This window comes from Myodes glareolus, chromosome 2, assembly GCF_982192425.1.
Source record: "Myodes glareolus chromosome 2, mMyoGla1.1, whole genome shotgun sequence".
NCBI lineage: Eukaryota > Metazoa > Chordata > Mammalia > Rodentia > Cricetidae > Myodes > Myodes glareolus.
Genome location: NC_142027.1, coordinates 88,245,207 through 88,260,464, shown reverse-complemented (window position 1 = coordinate 88,260,464; position 15,258 = coordinate 88,245,207). Strand labels below are relative to the sequence as shown.

The window sequence follows — 15,258 nt, the reverse complement described above, 5'->3', positions numbered from 1 at the left end:
ACGACCGCGAACAAGAGCAGGGCTCTAAACTTTGGAGCCTCCGGTGGAGGCTGGGCGCCTGCCTGGCCCAGCGCCGCTTGGCTCTCGGGAGGATTTGAGCGCGGCTCCGCCTCTCCCCGCCCTCGCGCAGCCTCAGCCCGCAGGGCTCTGCAGGCTCCGACGCCTCCCGGGGCGCCGACTCCCAGGCCGGCCGCGGAAATGTGTACACAGCTCACGCCCGTTTGGGCAGCTGAGTCTCTGTGGCGCAATCGGTTAGCGCGTTCGGCTGTTAACCGAAAGGTTGGTGGTTCGAGCCCACCCAGGGACGGCAGCGCTTCTTTTACCCCAAACATTTTAGAAATGTTCTCACCATTCTTGGATAAATGGCAACGCTCCTCTGCTTGCTGCCTAAGGCTCCTGCTGCGACAGTCCTGTCTCTCCCACCCTTTTTCAACAGGGTACGCAAGTGCCTTACTGGAGTTGGTCCACATCTGCTCACAAACAGCTGCGTTAGCACTGGAAACCGGCAATACAGACCTCCCAGGAATAGTGAACATATAACACCACTCGTGTGGCTCAGAAAAAGAAAAGAAAAACCCCTCGAAACCGAATAGCAAATGCGGTCTGTTCTGTACAGTGGCAAACTACTACTGGACTCCCAAACGGAGGATCAGGAGACGGCTGTGTGACTGCAGTCTGGGAGGGCATGCCATACTATGCCACATTTAACTTTTGAACGATGGGTTTGGCTCTAGGAAAACACGTTACATTTAACCTTAGGCTGCTGGCAAATTTTCACCTCAAGCTTAACTTTAACAGAAATTGTACGAGTGTGTGTTAAAATTTTAAAAGACAGACAAACACGCCTTTAATTCCAGCACTCGGAAGGCAGAGGCAGGCGGATCTCTGTGAGTTCGAGGCCAGCCTGGTCTACAAGAACTAGTTCCAGGACAGGCTCCAAAGCTATAAAGAAACCTGTTGGGGGGGGGCGGGGAGGGGAAGGAAAGAAAGAAAGAAAAAGACAGCCAGGCATGGTGGCAATCCCAGCACTTGGGCGGCAGATGCAGGTGGATCTCTATGGGTTTGAAACCAGCTTGGTCTACAGAACAAGTTCCAGGACAGACACGGCTAATACAGAGTCCTCATCTCAAAATAATTTTAAAAAGTTCCAAATAGAACATTTTCACTGTTAGTGTCACAGAGGACATTTTATGGTTTTTCACTGAAGACTTTCCATAAAGACAAGAAATCTACCATGACAGCAAACTTTTCTTCCAAGACTGAGGTAGTAAAGCAAGGGCTTTGTGTCTGGACTGGACATCTTTACCAATAGGATTAAGAGAGTGAGAGTCTAGAATGGTGGTTCTCAGCCAGTGGCTCACAGCTCCTTTGGGGGTTGTATTTCAGCTATTTAACAATCCATAACAGTAGCAGAATTACAGTTATGAAGTAGCAACGAAATAATATTGTGGTTGGGGGAGGGTCACCACCACATGAAGAATTGTATTAAAGAAATGTGGCATTAGGAGGGTTGAGGACCACTCGCTGCTCTAGAGTCCCCGAGGTGTCTCTTAGCAGATGTTTCCACCAAATACCTGTTGACTTAAAAGCCCTAAAGGAGCCAGGCACTGGTGGCACACGCCTTTCATCCTAGCACTCGGGAGGCAGAGACAGGCAGGTCTCTGTGAGTTCTAGGACAGCCAGGGCTACACCTGTCTTTGAAAGAATCCTAAAGGAGGTTGAGTTGCTAGGTAAAGTAGCAGGCGATTTCCTAAAATAGTCTTAGGTTGAAGTCTTCCTGAAGTACTCAAAAGAATGAAGATTCCACACTGCCCACCAGCATATGCCTTAAAATAGAAGCAACAGGGTGAAAGTGAGTTGGTCAAATGATCATGTCTACCCTAGAAATATATATATATATTTTTGGTTGGTTGGTTTATTGAGACATGGTTTCTCTGCGGAGCTCTGGCTGTCCTGAAACTTGCTCTGTAGACCAGGCTAACCTCGAACTCCCAAAGATCCGTGTGCCTCTCTGCCTCTCGTCACCACCACCCAGTTTACACTGTAAATCTTACCTAACAGAACGTCAAGCGATTACTAGTTTTAGGCGGGTTTAGAAAACCTGGCTTCCGTGGTGGCACATGCCTTTAATCCCAGCACTCAGGAGGGGGTTATATACGCCGGGTATGGGCTCTTTCCAGGGTTCTGCTGCCCCTCAGCCCTCAGGATCCTTTCCCTGATGTGTTCTCCCCACCTTGACTCCATTTGCCTCCATTTAACAGCTGAGCCATTTCCTTCTATGAAGAGCAATGCCACCCTGAAACCAGGAAGCTGCTTGTGGCTAGCCCTGGACTATGAAGTCACCGAGGGCACACATCAAAAGCTTCATTCCCATCATCACCCATGGATTGCAGACCTGTCACATGGCACACGGAATCCTGCTTTCTGTTTGGGTAATGGAGAGAGAAAACCGCACGTGATTGGTGGTAAGCATGAGGCCCACAGGAGAATACTTCCAGGCTGTTGAGGCGGTGGTCAACATGGCTGGAGCTGTGTCTTCCTGATGCATGTGGAACAAGTCTCCAAGATCACATAGGGGGAGCATTTAAGAATGAAGACTCAAGGCAGGTGGGGGATGAAAACAAGGCCTTCTCAGCTTGTAGGACAGGCCCTGGAGACCCCGCATGAGGCTGCACTTTACTGAGTGAAGTCAGGGCCTAACTGCCAATGGTTCCTGAGGTAAAACCGAGGTCCCGTGGCTAGCCTGGCAATAACACCAAGAAACAAGACATCAGGGAATGGCCGAGAGGCAATTATATGCCAAGGGTGAGGCAAGGTGAGGCAGTTCAGGACTCAGGACTTTTTTTTAAATGGATGTGATTCTAGGAAGACTGGGTAAGTAGGGCTGACATAGGAATGAATGAAGGGCCAGGAGAGGGCCTGCCTTACAGTGTTCGTAGGTGGATGCAGACATTCGCGGGAGACATTCAGAATTTGGAGCAGAGTGCAGCTGGAGGAGGAGAGGAATGTTCCTTTGTCTGAGACTGGGTTTCAAGATGTTGCTCTGGTTGTCCTCATACCCCAGACTGCAGCGATCTCCCCAGGTCTGGCTGCCCTCATACCCCGGACTGCAGCGGTCTCCCCAGGTCTGGTTGCCCTTCTACTCTGGACTGCAGCGATCTCCCTAAGTCTCAGAGAAAGCTAGACACATGGAAGATTGATAAGTTGTCCATACTCAGTTTACTTCAGCTGTGTCTGATTTTCCATTATGGAGTTCTCTTTTATCCCAGCACTGGAAAGGCAGAGGCAGGCGGATCTCTGACGTCAAGGCCAGAGTGAGTTCCAGGACAGCCAGAGCTACAGGGAAATGGTGACTCAGAAACAAACAAAAACTTACGCTAAATTTTGAACTCACTCTGTAATTGATGAGCTTGATTCTCCTGCCTCCACTTCCTGAGTCAGCACTGAGGTTACAACTGTGCACCACAAAACTTCATCCAAAAAGTCCTGGGGTTTTTTGTTGTTGTTTTGTTTTTTCAAGACTGGCTTTCTTTGCCTAACAGCCCTAGCTATCCTGGAACTAGTTCTGTAGACCAGGACAGCCTCACAGAGATCAGCCTGCCTCTGCCTCCTGAGTGCTGGGATTAAAGGTGTGTGACACCACCTTTTTTTTTAATTTTATGTGCATTGATGTGAAGGTGGGATCCACTGGAAATAGAGTTAGTTATGAGGCGTTATGTGGGAGCTGGAAATTGAACCTGGGTCCTCTGGAAAAGCAGCCAGTGCTCTTAACCACTGAGCCATCTCTCCAGACCTCCTTTTTAAAAGGCATTTTAAACGCCAAGAGTTGAGAGTGAGAGACATTTGGGAAGAAAGTAAGACATACTGAAGCAGGGGCATGACCTTCTCAAAATCTCACTTCATTCTTCGTTCTTCCGGGACAGTGTCTCCTGTTCCCAGGATCGAACCCAGGCTTGTATGCATGCTAGGCAGCCATTCGACTAACTAAGCTATACTCCTCAGTCCTGCTCCCTTTTCAAGTTAATTTTCTTCTTAAATCTAAGTTAAACTTCATTTATGAAAGTCAAGCTTCCTGAAAGACTACTACAGGGTTTTGTGGAGCCCTGAGAAAACCCCAGGAAGCTATGGGCTTTCCTCAAACACATTGTGATGGAATTTTGTTCTGATGCCCAAGGGAACCACAGGCTTCTGAAACATACTTGACCTCCAAAGCTTGAGGTTTGGCTTTTACTTGTTGAAATTTGTATTCGGAGTTCTAACAAAGGTCACAAGCATGTCAAGTCCCCCCACCCCACCCCCCCCCGCCAGCTTCGCCCAAGAGGGGTCTCACACATGGGAAGCTGGATCCTTGACCACAGGGCGGGAAACGATGTCAGATGAGTCGGGGAAGCACGTTTACGGCTGATTAAGACTTGGGTTGGGCTGTTACGTCACTCAGATGATGTATTTATATCAATGTCTCATGATTAAGGTTAAAAAATTAAAAATATAGATATGAGCTACTTTGCTGACTGTTCTTCACGAATCACCTCTGTAAATGAGACTATGAAGTGGTTTTGTAGCGTGTATTAGACAACTCAGGGCTGGGAGAGTGGACAGGAGAACCAACCCAAGGCTGGAATCATTCCAGCCCCATGCAAGCCTGGGTCAGTGTGGTCCTTACCACTCCGAAATAGCTGGGAAAATAGTGTGGGTTTTACCAGTAGTGCTGCAGTTTCTGAATTCTCAGCAGGAAGGTAAGCTAGGTCCTGGGGAAGGGGCATCTCCCTACCCAGGGGACTTAGTGTCCCTGTCTTTCACTTAGGTATGAAAAATAACTAATATGAAGGCTTTTACGGCAACACAAAAAATCTGAATAGAATTAGCAGTCAGTTTGATCTATTTTTTTTTAACTGTTCATAAAAGATTTGAGACAGAAACAGCTGACTTGAGGGTTTAACACAATGTGTCCTTGTTACACTATGGAGTGACTTGGGTCGGAAGGGCTTGAAACAGTGACCCTTTCAGAGGGACTTCCCTGGACATTTACATCAGCCAGCACTGATTTGCATTCCTTGCTTTCTGGCTTCCTTCAATGACAATGCTCTCACTGGAACTGCGCCAGTTTTCACTGTTTGGGGTGGATGTGAGGAGGGGGTCTCTGCAAACCCCACAGCCTGGAGAGGGCTGATCCAGGAGAGTCAAGGAGGAGATTGGGTCCAACATGACTCAGTAGCCAGTGTTGGTCTGACGCTGGAGAGTTTACTTTCTAAGGCTCATTTAAGCACAGCACAATTTGGAAAAAATTTCCTAATGATAATGAACTCAATTCCACGTGCACAACAAAGCTGAAGACAGGACTGCAGGTACAAGTGACCGTCTTCCATAAAGATAGGTCTACCAATTAAGGAAGCAGGCTCAAGGCCAACAATGGCGATGAGGGTCTGGGCAGGAACAGTGCTGTGGATAAACAGGCTGCAGACAAGGGTCTGGGGGACTGGTGTGGGTTGGCTAGAGACAGTGCTCCACCTCCACCCCAGCCTTCTGGTTGGAAAACAGGTCATACATATTTCCCTTTGAGATGAATTTAACGTTTCTGGCTTTCCTAGTGCTTCTCTGTGAGCACAAGGCCTTCCAGACCTCCGAAAGGTGGAAAGATGGGTATGTGTTAAGTGAGTGTAGTACCCGGGAGGCCCAAAGAGGATGCTGGGTCCCTCGAAGCTGGAGTTACAGGTAACTATGTGCACATACCCACAAATAACTGAAAAATAGCAACTTAAAGGCACATTGATTTGGTTTCCTGTGGGAGGGTACACAGCCCAACATGGCAGGCAAATACAGACACAGACGCATGAGGCAGCAGTTACTTTGCATCTGGTTAGGAAGAGTGGGCCAGAAATGCTGCCAGGCTCTAAAAGTCCAAGATCCAGCGCAGTGAGCCACTTCCTCCACCAAGGCTCTACCTCCTGAAGTCATACAACCTTCCCCGATGCTGTTATCAGCTAGGGACCAAGCGCCAGACATTCCCCGCTGAGATCCTCTGTGCCCATTTCAGCTTCACACTGAAACCAAGTGTTTCATCTGCTGTCACAGCATCATTAGTGTTTGGCCTCAAACACATGCTGAGTGCCATAGTGTTGCCAACACTGGTCGGTATGATGTGCCTTATATAAAAAAATTGGTGTCCCAGAAGTTTTGTTAAGGCCTGAGTTACAGTACCACTGGCCACTGAGTCCAATGTTAACACAGAATCAATATTAAGAAAGAATAAGGCACCAGGTGGTGGTGATGCCTTTAATCCTAGCACTCGGGAGGCAGAGGCAGGTCAGGTGGATCTCTGTGAGTTAGAGGTCAGCCTGGTCTACAGAGCTAGTTCCAGGACAAGCTCCAAAGCTACAGAGAAACCTTGTCTCAAAAAACAAAAACGAAACAGACAATAAACAAAACAAAACAAAAGAATAAGGCTTAAAAGAGCACAATCCTGAATTTTCTCTAAAAGCACTGATAAAGTATTTTTTTAATGAGCTGACAGATGGTGACTACCCCAACTACGATCTCTGAATAAATCCTTTCATTTTACCACCTCCGCTCAGGCTCCCTCACACACAAGTACTCAGGACTTAGCAGTAAAAGCTATGAATAGGAAGGAACAAGCAAGAGTTGAGTAAGCAACCCTATACAGAAATTCAACTGGCCACCGGGCAGAGCAAGTACCTAACTTAAAGTAATCATGGAAATATAAACAAAACCAGCCAAAACTGCTTAGTGCCGGCAAGAATTAGAAGTTGATGGTGTGACCAGCGTGCCTTTCAACATGTGTATCACTTGACCACAAAAACACTAATCTTTATACAGTTCCTCCCAAATAAAAACTTGGACCTGTGCAAAATCTGCCAAGGATAACTGTGGTAGCAAATCAACAGGCGCGAAACTACACACATCAATACTATTTTCATTAGTGCAATAGTTATGGACACAATGTAATAGTTATTTAAAGTTACTTAGCCAGGCACGGTGGCTCCAGTCTGTAACCCCAGCTCAGAACGTAGAAGGACGAGAGGAACAGCAGTTCCAGGTCCGTGTTGGCTACAGTGAGCTCAGGCCTACCTGGGCTATACGAGATGCTAGTTCAAAAGGCAAACAAGGTTTTCCAGACCTGGGGAGAGAGCTCAATAGCTCAAGTGCTTGCTGTGCAAGCATGAAGATCAGAGTTCGAATCTCAGAAAGATGGACAGGATGGTGGCTGCCCGCTCTGTGCGAGCACACGTGTGCACACAAGCATAGACACACACAGAGGTTAGCTAGCTAGGACAGTCAGAACAAGCAAGTAGCAAGTTCAGTGAGAGAAACCTTGCCTCAGTGAAGAAAGTGGACAGCGATAGAGCAAGACTCAAATGTCAACCTTGTGGACACACACACACCAATGTTACCCACAGGTGTACCCTGCCCCAACACAAACAGAACACTTTCCTTAGAATACACATTGTTTATATAATCAGGGAAAATAATGTTTTACCACCGTCTGCCAGTCACCCTAAAACTCAAGTCTAACATCAGTCACTAGAGATGCCTTTTTTTTTTAATTTTTAATTTTTAAAAAGTTTTTCAAGACAGGGTTTCTCTGTGTAACAGCCCTAGCTGTTCTGGAGCTTACTCTGTAGACCAGGCTGGCCTCAAACTCAGAGACCTGCCTACCTCTGCCTCCGAGTGTGTGAGCTGTTCTTTGTTTTGTTTTGCAGACAGGGTTTCTCTGTGTAACAGCCCTAGCTGTCCTGAAACTCACTCTGTAGACCAGGCTGGCCTCGAACGCAGAGATCCACCTGCCTCTGCCTCCCAGGTGCTGGGATTAAAGGCCTGCACCACCACTGCCCAACTACAGCTGCTTTTGAACAACCGACTTTATCTGGAACCTGAGACCAGCTAGTCCAATACTTCTGACTCAACCCATCTAACTTACCAGCCATGTTCTGCTTAAATGTAAACTGTTTCTCACTCAGGGTTTTAAATGAACAGAGCCGGCCCTGTAAGGACTTCTGCGCTCCGCAGAGCAGCAGGATTAGCGGGTACCCAGGAGGTGCAGAAAATGCACCAACACGACAGACAGCATTTATGATGACACAAACCTTAAGTACATCGTCACAGACTATTTCCCATAACCCATCATATCGGTCACTTAACATCGCTCGGAGTTCTAATGATGGGCCTTCCTGTCATCTTTTGTGAGGGCAGAGATGGGTGGCAATGAAGGGCTGGGGACCCACCGGAAGCAGCAGGCTGGGGCTGGTCAGAAGCAACTGTCAAGGCACTCACCCGCTGCATTCAACAACCTCTGTTTGTGTAAACTAGGACTTTCCTGAACCAAATGTCCATGTTTTCAAAGGGTATTTTATTTCTGTGAGTGTACATGTTTGTGTGGATACATGTGCATGGTTTAGAGGTCAGAGGTCAATGTCAGGTGTCCTCCTCAGTCCACTCCACCTCATTCCTTGGGACGGGGCTTCCACTGCAAATGGAGCGCACCATTAGGCTCAACTGGCTCCCAGCAAGCTCCTGGGATCCTCAGGCCTGCGACTCCAGGTGTGCACTACCACATCTGGCTTTTTACAGTGGTTCTGGGAACCTACCCAAGGGTGTCATGCCCCCAGAGCAGGAACCTGAGGCTTCTCCCCAGACCCCAACATCAATCTTAAAATCTCAAAATTTAATGTAGCCACTCTATAATCACAAAACTGATAAATATATATATATATATATAAAAGGCTGAGGACTTTAATTTGCAGTAGGGCCCATGCTTCACAAGCAGAACCAAAAGGAGACCCCAGTAGCTCACAGGCTTCCCCACAGCTAGCACACAAGGCCATGCATTCCAGCCAGCACTACCCACAAGTCATATTGTCTTGCAGCAGTGGTCAGTGTTAAACTAAAACGTTAACGACACTCAGCAATTCTCAAATAGATATTCATCAAAATGAGGTATATCTAATGTGTCATTTGTTAAAGAATTCAATGTTGAAGCAGGAAAAAATTCATCAAAAATATCAGTCTTCATGGGGCTTCCCAAGTTCAAGGTTCTTATAGAGGTACTGTCTGTGAGTGAACATAGCTCGAATTCAGACGGGTTTTTCTCGGGGCTGCAGTAGTTATGGTCCTGACTCAGAGGCGTGTTCTGGGGAACAACACTGAACTCACTAGGTGCTGGTGTGCTGTCCCCCATCTCCAAGTACCTCAACTCAGGCTCCACACTTGCTGAGGGCTCTGACAGGGCTGCAGGAGAAAGCAATTCTGCTAAAATCTCTTCATGACTCTGGCTGTTACACGAGGTACCTCCAGGAGCAGGGGTGCACCCAGATTTGCTGTCTGCAAGGTCAATTTGATGCTGTAGCTCACTTAACAGATCTTCTATGGACTCACTGTCATTTGGAGACCCACAATGGGACACAGAATCTGACTGGTCACTTACAGATGTCCCATGGCTCGGGGAAGACATGAGAGCAGCTAGTTTCTTCTTCTTTGCCTTTAACTTTTTAAGAAGTTTGAGCCGAAGCTTATGAACCCCATCTTCAGCAGCATCTCTAGGGACTGCTGGGGAGGCGGCACTTTTATTGTCATGGGAATTGTGGCCAAGAAGAGCTGCCTGTGAGCCTTCCTGCTCCTTCAGTGGGGCCGCAGAGGCCTTCCCACCAGCATGAGGCAGAGCAGAGGTGCTGCCTGAAGGTGGAGAGCTGCTGCCCGGAGAAGGCTTGTCCACACGCTGAGAAGCCTTCCTGGACATCCTGTTAGCCTTCCGGTTTGTATTTTTTGTCTTAAAGCCATCAAAATGACTGGCTCCTTTAACAGAGGGCTGCAGGTCAGTTACCGTTCTGTTCTGAGCCAACACACAGGGTGGCATAAATGCGCCACCCCTGCTCAACAGCCCTTTCACCCAGCTTCCCACAAAAGCTTTCTTCTGATCATCTTTCCGAGGCTGATTCTGTGGTGACCTGGCTGTTACCATTTTAGAAGACGCTGTGGTTTCTCTTTTTCTTAAATTTGCCTGAGATTTACCAGGTTGTGCGGGTTTTAGCCTCTCAGTCGTAAGTGGCAGCAACTGTATCTGAGTGTCCTCAGCTACCATGGACTTCACTTCCTGAACAGGAGGAACAGGAACAGGGGCGTCAGTCGCAGGTTTAGGAACTACAGTGTCTCCCGCCTGTGCCGGTACTGCCTGTGGGTGTGCGCTCACCCCCGGTGGGACAGCTAGCTTTCCCTCACACGGGTTAGACGGCAGGGAGGTCACCGGTGAGTCCTGGGGCTGCACAGCGAGTGCTCTGACAAGCACCGCACTTTCTGCCACGGGTTTGTCTTCCACCAGGAAATCTTTGGAGTCCATTTGAGAAACAGAGGCTGTTTCAACCAAACCCTCTGTTCCTGAAAGTACACTATCTCCGTGAGCTACGGCTTGTACTTCTGGCAGAGTCGGAGGAGTGACTGGCACATGTGCGGGGCAGGCGGCTGAGGGTTCTGAGGCAGCAGGCCCACCCACAGAATACAGTGCTGGCGAAGCTGGCTGCTCCTCACCTGACGCAGGCTGCGCACACGGCTTCGTACATGGAAGGCAGGTGGCTTCTTCAGTTGCTACCTGCAACTTTCTTTCCCAAACAACAATATGGATCTCTGATGCTGGCACTTCACATGTCACGTGCCTTTTAGCCCATGGGCCCTTTAAGTCATCACACTCCAGCCAACTCCCTGGGAAATAAGAAACAGAGCCACAGGTGAGACCTCCCGACACCATCCTCCCTTCCCGCTGCTCGCTCTCTCTGCACCCACAGAAGGAGCACAGTGACGCGGTTTTCTCCTTGGCTCTACTGTCAGTGCTAGCTTTCATTGGATCACAGAAGCTACAGGCTATGAAATGCAGAAATCTGAAAATGCAGGGAGATCTGCTCAATAGTTCACATTCTTTATTAAATACACACTAAATCGTAATGGAATCACTTTAACTTCAGAACTGCCTAAAATACTCAACATCAGAAACGAGTAAGTTGTTCTATGTATATGGCAAAAGATTGAAAAGGCTACAGATCAAACACGGCAGCACTACAGGGAATGGGCTCAGGGGCCATCAATGGCAGCCTGGTCACTGCAGTCACAACTTCAGGATGTGGGAGGTATGGCAAGGGAGAGAATATATGAAGCAGACTAAGATACAGAACAGGAGTAATGAAACAACTAGTTTATTCCTTAAAGAAGAAAAAAGAAACACCTTAGAAAGATAGCTATTTTAAAAAAAATACTGAATGTTGGCAAGGCTATGGAAAAACTGGGTCCCTGTGTGTTGCTGGGGGGCTGCTCTATCATCCTGCACCTGCAGGAGCACCGTGAAGCACTTATAAATGGTGCAGGAAGAATCTAGTCATGTGGGAAGACACTCTGAATACACTCCCAGATAGATGAATGGGGTCATTACTCAGCTTTGGAAAAGGAATGAAACTTGGCACATTGTGACACTGATAAACCCAGAACACACGCTAAATGAAATAAGCCAGACAGAAAAAGGCAAATCTTCTGGTTCCACCCGCACGAGGTGCCAGAGTCGTCACATTCAGAGACACAAGAGAGAAGAGTGGCTACAACAGCCAGGGAAGATGGGATGGGGAGCTGGTGTCTGGTGAACACAGCTTGTTTTAGTGAGGAGAGAGCTGCAGACCTGGATGCTGGTGATGGATTTACAGGACTGTAAATGAAGCCAAAGCCATCATTGGCTTATATAAGCTTAAAATATTGAAGTGGAGAACTTTAGATTGTCCGTTAAGCAAACTAAGCAAACAGAGGCCATGGCTGAAAAGGAAAGAAAACAGAAAGATAGTGGGGGTTGGAGGTGTTAAAGGGAGATGAAGCCATTCGTGTTTATTTGCATTTTAGTTTTGCCACATGATAATTTGAGAAAAGCTAACAACTATAAGTCCGGATGAGTAATAGCTTTGCAATAATTAACATGGGAATTGTGACAAAGCAAACACACAGAGGTGGTGAATTGAGAAAGCATTGAGCCAAGTATCATGTGCACTCTGACACACTTTCTGTCCCTTGGATTACAACAGTGACGTCATTTTAGACATTATGGTTGAGACAGTGGAGATGTCACAACCCACAGCACTCTTTTACAGTATGACAGTATGCTCAGACACATTTTCAAAAGAGCGTACACAGAAAATACATGTCCCCTAAAACTGAAAGGTCCTGTTAAGAACTGATTTTGAAGAGTCAGATGTGGTGGCGCATGCCTTTAATCCCAGCACTTGAGGGGCAGAGGCAATTGGATCCCTGTGAGCTTAAGGCCAGCCTGGTCTACATACTGAGCTCTCGGACAGCTAGGGCTGTTACACAGAAAAACCCTGTCTCGAAAAACCAAAAAAATAAAAAGAACTATTCTGAGAAACAAGAAACAGGGAGGTTAAGAAAGAAGAAAGTCCTTTCTGCCACTGAGCTTCAGACTAATTTAGATGCTTATGTACTGGCTAATTTCTAAGGTGTCTCATTAGTGACTAAGAACAAATAAAAGTCTAAAGCCCAATAGATTATTTTTCCCTTTAAACCCCTTAAAGAGAAAAATTAAAACAAGTTTTAAATACTATCAGCGAAGTAGACCATGACCAGCAGAGATGGAAAGAGAGGTGAGTGTGAGGTTATGGGTAGGGAGAAACACAGTTAAAGCAAACTGTCACAAAGAAACTCGCTGTTCTGCAGAATTAGTATAGTTGGACACACATGGATGCACGTCTAAGGAGACACCACACCAAATGTCAACAATGCTGGGGACAACAGCAACTTTTCTTCACTGCTTGTATAAAATATAAGACTGCAAATTTGGCCTCTTTAGAGGATAGCATGAGAGTTTCTCACAAAACAAAACTGCCATTTTTTGCTAGCAACCAAACTCCTTAGTATTTATACAAATGGACTGCAAAATTACATCTGTCTAAACACGGAAACCATCAAGATGGTTCTTTGTTTTGGATGTGTGTTTAGGAGGGTACAGAGCAGAAGACAACCTCGGTGGGATTCCTTAAGCACTGTCCACCTTTATTCTGAAGAAAGGGTCTCTCATTTGCTAAGTTGCTAGGCTGGCCGGCCAGCAAGCTGCAGGGATTGCAAGTGTGCACCACCATGCCCAGCATTTTGTATGCGGATTTTGGGACTAAAACTTGGGCATTCCCGTGGCACGGCAAGCGATTTGCCAACTGAGCCATATTCCTAGCCCCTGAGACATCTTCTTAGGTGGTGAATGTACCTAAGCTTTATCATTTAGATACAATGGGATCTCACTTGAGAAACGCAGTGTTAAGCAGTGAAAAACCTTGAAACAACACTACACTCACATTACTAAGCAAAAGCAGCGTGCCTAACTGAACCATTTACTATCTTAGAAAGAGCTCGACGACTGCAGTGCTTGAGGGATGGTGGAGGTAAACGACAGTGGTGTTTGGAGGGTAAAGAAACTCTGCATGGTGCTGCAATGGTGGATACATGTTGGCACAGCCATGCACACAGACTGAATGCACCAAGTGTGGACCATGAGCCTTTGGGTAACACTGAACTATTACAGGTTTGCTGAATTAACAAATGTTCCATTTATTTGGTACGGGAGGTAGACAGTAAGGAAAGAAAAGTAGCTAATACATACACACACACACACACACACACACCCTCAAAAATGGACCCATATTCCAGGGGTGCGAGAGTTCTGCTGAAAAAGACCAGGTTGAGAAGCAAAGTGAATAACGGTCATAGTGGTACACGTAAGCCTATAGATCCATGGCACAGAATTACAAAGGATACTCCAAAACACATTTTTAAGAGGAAGAGGAAGGGCAGAGAACTTTTAATAAAGAACACAGAAAAAAAGAAATTCAGGTGAAATCTGTCTTTATAACAAAACAAAACCCACTTGGCTCTATTTCCCACGCTCAGTAACATAAAACCTCTCAATACTTACCATCAGCATCTAAAATCCATGTTATAAAATGGTTATTTGCTCGGTACTGTATTATAGAGGTGACTTGGTAAAGACTGCCTTCAAAATGAAATGCATAGTGCTGCAAATCCTTCCGAGGTAAGCCTTCCACGAAGTGCAGCATGATTATGGGTGATGCTCTGTGGAAAAGAGGCACAAGTCAAGCCAATTTCATGGTACGTGTCTGTCATTCATAAGACCATCCAGTCAGAGACAAGGCTAGCTGCGCCACCTTTGCTCCAGCACCTCCAGATGTGTGCCTTAACTAGAAAGGGAGAGGAGGCTCTAAGAAGCATGTGACACTAAACCCTTTGGAATGGCACCACCAGCAGCTGGGAGTCACCATAAAGCAAGATTGACAAAGACCCTGAAACTACACTTGCTCTACCCACAGCCAAGCTCAGAGCACTATGCCGTGGAGCTCTGGAAGCAGAAGCCAAGCTCCTTTAGGGTTTTCTCTGGTATCAGGTGCCCAAATCAATCACTTCTGTTAAGTAGAAAAAGTAGTAAGTGAAAATCTTATGCCTAAGATACTCAGACACTGAGTTGGCCAATTTCTCCCTCATCTCAGGAAATAAGAAGAACCATTAAATTCAAATTTGCACCTAAGAAAAACTTAAATTTGTACTTAAATAGAAGAAAATGAAATACACTAGATTTATTATAAACTACAGGACGTTCATAATTTCAAAAATACATTTGACTATTACAGTAACACGTCAAACTAGAAGCAAGCCTACAGATGGGCCTCAAATAACTAAATGTAGTAAAACTCTTGGGGTTTAAGAAATGGTGAATACCCCAAGAGTTAATCCTAATATTTAAACAGATATTAAATTTACTTAGCTTGTCAAATTTTATTCAGCTAGAAATGAACTTGAATCAGTGACACCTACCACTACAAGTACCTTCCGAGGCTACCTAAAACCTCATGAGTCTATACTAAAAAAATCTGTAAGTCTGCACACCAACATTTTAGGACACGCATACACATACACACACACATATATGAAGGAGAATAAATTACACAATACATGTAAGAGCACCTGCCAGATTGCATGCTTTTTACAGTCTAAGACTTCTAAAGCAGTATCTGGTAATGAGTCAAAGTAAAGAACCAAGATGAGCCCCACCTGCAGCTTGAACTGCAGTGATACTCATTCTAGCTGAATGCAAGCACATGTCCCAGAAGCTGTTCTGAAACATGACAGGACAGAAATGTTACCACCCAGAAAGGGGGAGAAGAGAATGACCAGACCATACAAGCCAAGAGGTTGATCAAC

General features: G+C 46.3%; 1 protein-coding gene and 1 non-coding gene across 6 annotated transcripts in view; one reads left to right on the top strand and one right to left on the bottom strand.

Annotated features, from left to right (window-relative positions):
• Positions 1 to 233: 233 nt before the first annotated feature.
• Positions 234 to 307, top strand: Trnan-guu (transfer RNA asparagine (anticodon GUU)). Its single transcript has one exon. It is a non-coding gene; the product is annotated as a tRNA-Asn (tRNA).
• An 8,039-nt stretch (positions 308 to 8,346) lies between these two features.
• Uspl1 (ubiquitin specific peptidase like 1) overlaps positions 8,347 to 15,258 on the bottom strand; it is a 31,933-nt gene continuing 25,021 nt past the window's right edge. For all 5 annotated transcript variants that reach the window (XM_048418862.3, XM_048418852.3, XM_048418872.3 and 2 more), the window contains 2 exons: positions 13,958 to 14,115; positions 8,347 to 10,707 (listed from right to left, as the gene is read on the bottom strand). In XM_048418862.3, coding sequence (XP_048274819.3) covers positions 8,918 to 10,707; positions 13,958 to 14,115 — 1,948 coding nt within the window. In that variant the 3' untranslated portion in view covers positions 8,347 to 8,917. The remainder of the gene's footprint in view (positions 10,708 to 13,957; positions 14,116 to 15,258) is intronic.